General features: G+C 54.5%; 1 protein-coding gene across 2 annotated transcripts in view; it reads right to left on the minus strand.

Moving 5' to 3' along the window:
- KAZN (kazrin, periplakin interacting protein) overlaps window positions 1–3296 on the minus strand; it is a 215521-nt gene extending 212225 nt beyond the window's left edge. Inside the window, exon 1 of one of the 2 annotated variants that reach the window (XM_027859788.1) lies at window positions 2637–3296. In XM_027859788.1, the coding sequence (XP_027715589.1) occupies window positions 2637–2892 (256 nt within the window). In that variant the 5' untranslated portion in view covers window positions 2893–3296. The remainder of the gene's footprint in view (window positions 1–2636) is intronic. The other variant, XM_027859789.1, reaches the window with a different exon arrangement.
- Between the last annotated feature and the right edge of the window lie 863 nt (window positions 3297–4159).

Raw genomic sequence — 4159 nt, forward strand, 5'->3', positions numbered from 1 at the left:
CACACACACACACACACACACACACACACACACACACACACACACACCCCCATAAATAACTACAGCAGATGTGCCCAGTCCTAGGTTACTGCAGTGTTCCTTGTTAGTACAGGCATCACAAAACCCTGCCAGATCCAGGAAGGGAGGGAGGGAGGGAGGGAGAGGGAGACAAAATTACAGGAGGATGTGCTCGTTTGCAAGAGGCCAGGCCGCTGCTGCCCTCTGTCTCCCAAAAAAAGTCCGAACAGCGTAAATTTCCTTCGAGGTCTCTCCAGGGCACAGAAGTGACTATTCTCAGGGAAAGTCCACTCCTGAGCCAGCCTTTCCATAGGAACGGTCCCATTCAGGATTCACCAGAATCACCAATAGTGTTCCAGCATTTCAGTTGCTCCTAGAAACAGAACAATGTGGCAGCCAATCCTGGCTTGGCTGTGGGCAGATAGGACTAGTCTCTGCAGTTGGAAGAGAGGTCTTAGGGCCTGTATCCCTGGAGAGCAGAGCAGCCCAGACAGGTTAGGGCTTGAGGCCTTCCAAACTAACTTCCCTCACTTGAAAGAAAAGAATTAAAAGCCCTGGTAATGCCAGGAAATCTTTCACCACTGGAAATACCAGGCAAAGCTTCAAACATGGATTTTGCTTCAGGGTGAAAAAAATACTGGTCATAGGGGTCAGAGGAGCTGAAGTCAAGTCCCAGCTGGGCCAGGGTCTCCCTATTTGACCTTAGGCAAGTAACTTGACCTCTCTAGGGTCAGTTTTACCATCTGTCAAATGAGCGGGTTGAAGTAGATAGATTCTAAGGCATAATCCCCACCCTCCCACCCCAAGGTCTGACTTTGTCTAGCTCCCTCTTCCACCTCTCCCATTCTATATCCTAAGGTCCCACTAGTTCTGACATTCTGATCTAAGGTTCCTCCCAGCTCTGACAGTCTATGATCTAAGGTCCCTCCCAGTTAGGACATTCTCTGTCCTAGACTCCTTCCCAGCTCTGTCATTCTGCATTCTTCTATAAACCTCCCCTGGACATTCCCTTCTCCTAGGCCTAAGTCACTTCCTACATATAAAATAATAGTACCATCAGGCATAATGGACCTAGAGAAGTTATCATATCAGACCCAAAGGAAGAGATAGGAAGGAAACAGACCATGTAACTGCATGGTCCAAGCATGTTCAACTGATATCATTTTAAAAGCTAAAATGTGTCTTCTGTGCTTTTGGCAAATGTTTCACATTAGCAAAAACTCTACAATTAGAGTAGCACATATGTTTCTCCTCCACTGAAATTTCTTTTCCTGTGTTCCTTGCTCTCTGAGGAGTTCAACTGCTAAAGTGATGCACCCATTTCTGTATTTCAGATAAATGAGCACCAATGATACCTGCTTGCTGATGGCAACGAGCTCTTTTTAATCATTTATGGATTAACTAAAGGTAGATGCTGGGATTTATTGTAACCTTAACTTCCCTCCTGGTTCAGCTAGCTCCCTTTTCAACACATCCCCTCCTGCAGGGTTCAGCAAAGTTGAAATCCACCCACAAGGCAAAGCTTCTCACTCAGAATTTGGAGTCCGAGAAGCTGGATTTGAATCCCATCTCTACGACCACCTTCCGAAACCGACCTCCTCTGTCTAGACCTTGGCATTTTCTTCCGGGAAAGGAGGGGGTTGGCCTAGTTGGTAGGTAAGGTCCCTTGCAGATCTCAATTCCTTTTGTGCTCTAAGCTTGGGGGTTGGAGGACCTGGTTCTACCACTTCTTACCTATGTAGTTTGTCTGGGTCTCAGTTTCCCCCTCTGTTCAATGAGAGGATTTCATAGATTTGGAACTGGACAGGGCCTTAGAGGTCATTTAGTCCATTTTAGAGATGAGCAAACTGAGGCTCAGAGGGGTCAAGTGGCTTGTCTAGAGTCACTCGAGTAAGAACGACTGGACTTGAGCTCCAGAACTATCGCTCTTTTCTGCACGACCTCTAAGGTCCCATCCAGCCCTAAAGGTATGATCCAACGGCCTCTGTACTTGGCCTTGACCGTGCATCGCAGTCACCCTTCCGGATCTCTCAACCCTCCCACCTGAGACCTGCCAAACACACTGGTGGAGGATCACCCTGCACCCGCGGATGAGCTCGCTGGCCCGGCACCGATCGCTGAGACAGCCTGCCCAGACCCACGCCAGCACAGTCGCCGGAACTGCGAGCCCTCGCTTGGGCTCCCGAATGTAAACACCGCTGCGCCGCCTCCCGCTCCCCAACAGAAGGGCATCTGCGCGCCGATCGCCTCGCTCCCAGGGCCAACGCCAACAAGTTCGCGGCCGGGAGAACTTTTGCTCACGAACTCCCCGCAAACATCTGCTCCGTCAGGGGGAAGGGGTAGTCCTAAACTCGGTCCCAGGGTGGCCCGCCAGGCAGCCAGCCGGCCGGCCGGCGGGCGGCATTGTCTCCATCAGTGCCCAGAAGCGCAAGCCGGGGTAGGTCGGCAGACTCGACAATAGCCAGGGCCTGGAAGCCCTCGTTCTCCTCCTGCCCCCGCCCCCCTCACCCCGAGGCCGGCTGGGGCCACCGATTCCAGTTCCCCCGCCCAACCAGTTCCCCTTCCCTAGCCCCCCGAAGGGTCCCCTAGGGAGCTTGGGCGCCGGGGCCGCCACCTACCCGGCTTCCTTTCGTCACCGTTGGATTTCATGGTGGGCGCCGCTGGCTGCGCTCCGAGGGGCTGGGGCCGGGGCTGGGGCGCCCGATGGGGTTCGGGCTCCGGCTTGGGCTCCGTCCCCCGCCCCCACTCCCACGGGCTAGCTCCCCAGCCTCGCTCCCCCGCGGGCTCCTTCCCGGCTCCGCAGGAAGTGCACGCTTCTACCTGGCCCGTGAGGAATTTGACCCTCTCCCAGGTGGCGGAGTCCGCCGCTCTCATGATGGCAAGGGGGGGGCGGGGGGCACGGCAAGGGGACGGGGGCGGGGCCTCACTTCATAGCGCCTGGCCGGGCGCAGAGAGAGCGGAGAGGGAGAGAAGAGGTTCTGGATCGGTCCCGGGTCCGGACAGACGGAGAGCCCAAGTTGGGAGGCCGGAGACTTGGAGCCGCCTCGGAGGCTCCGGGATTTCCCCAGGTTGCAGGAGCCGGGGGACTAAGGGTCCCACTTCATCGCCCCCGGGGCCCCCCACCTTCCGCGGCGCCCCGGCTGCAGGGATGCAGCGAGCCGGGTCCAGGTAGGCTCTTTGAAATAGGTCACTTTGTGAGCCGAGGCTCTGCAGTAAGCAGGACGGGGTTCTCTGGGCATCGGCGGCCTCTCACGTGAGAAGGGATCTCGCTTCGCCGCCTCCTCCTCCTCCTTCCGGGATAGCAGAAGGCTCTTCGGTGGCCACGCCCCCAGCCCATCCCCCTGCCGTCTCCTCCCCTCCGATCCCACCCACAGGAGTGAATTACCCAGCTCCCAGACCCGCTGCGAGGGAGCTGCTCTCGGAGGACGCCGCTGGAGAACACAGCCTCATTGGACCCGAGCCAGGAGCGAGAGCGGGAAGAGAGCGTAGTCCAACCCCCTGATTTTACAGATGAGGAAACTGAGACCCACAGAGGTTCAGTGACTTGCCCTGGGTCCGTCACCCAAGGAGTAAGAGGCGGAACTGCGATTTCACAGAAATTTAGAGTTGGAAGGACCTCAGAGATCATCTACTCCAACCCTCTCAATTTTACAGACGAGGACACTAGAGATGGATCATCTAATGCAGGCTCTCCCACCCCCAATTTACAGATAAGGAAACTGAAAAAGAAGCCTTTCCTCTCCAGTCTCCCAGTAACTAGCCCCCTCCCTCGATCTCTCTGTATTTATCCTGTAAACAAAAATGAAGGTTCTTCAAAGAAGTTACACTAAGGTACTGACTCCGTGAGATCTATAAATACTGAGTCACTCTCACTCGGGAGACAGCTGGATTTGGGTCAGAAACTCTTGTTACCTACTACCTGTGTGCCCCTGGGCAAGTCACTGCTGCCTCTGTGGGCTTCTGTTCTCTCCTCCGTAAAATGAAAGGGTTGGACAGAAGCTTTAAAAGGGAAAATTCTGCCGTTGCTAAGTCTTAGAATAATAAAGTTGACATTTATACTTGGAGGAGGTTACACTAGCTGGCCTCTGAGATCCTTTCCAGCTATCAATCTATGATCCCATATTGCTTTGAAGTTTGCAAA

The sequence above is a fragment of the Vombatus ursinus genome, unplaced genomic scaffold, assembly GCF_900497805.2.
Source record: "Vombatus ursinus unplaced genomic scaffold, bare-nosed wombat genome assembly UNPS02014172.1, whole genome shotgun sequence".
Taxonomy (NCBI): Eukaryota; Metazoa; Chordata; class Mammalia; order Diprotodontia; family Vombatidae; genus Vombatus; species Vombatus ursinus.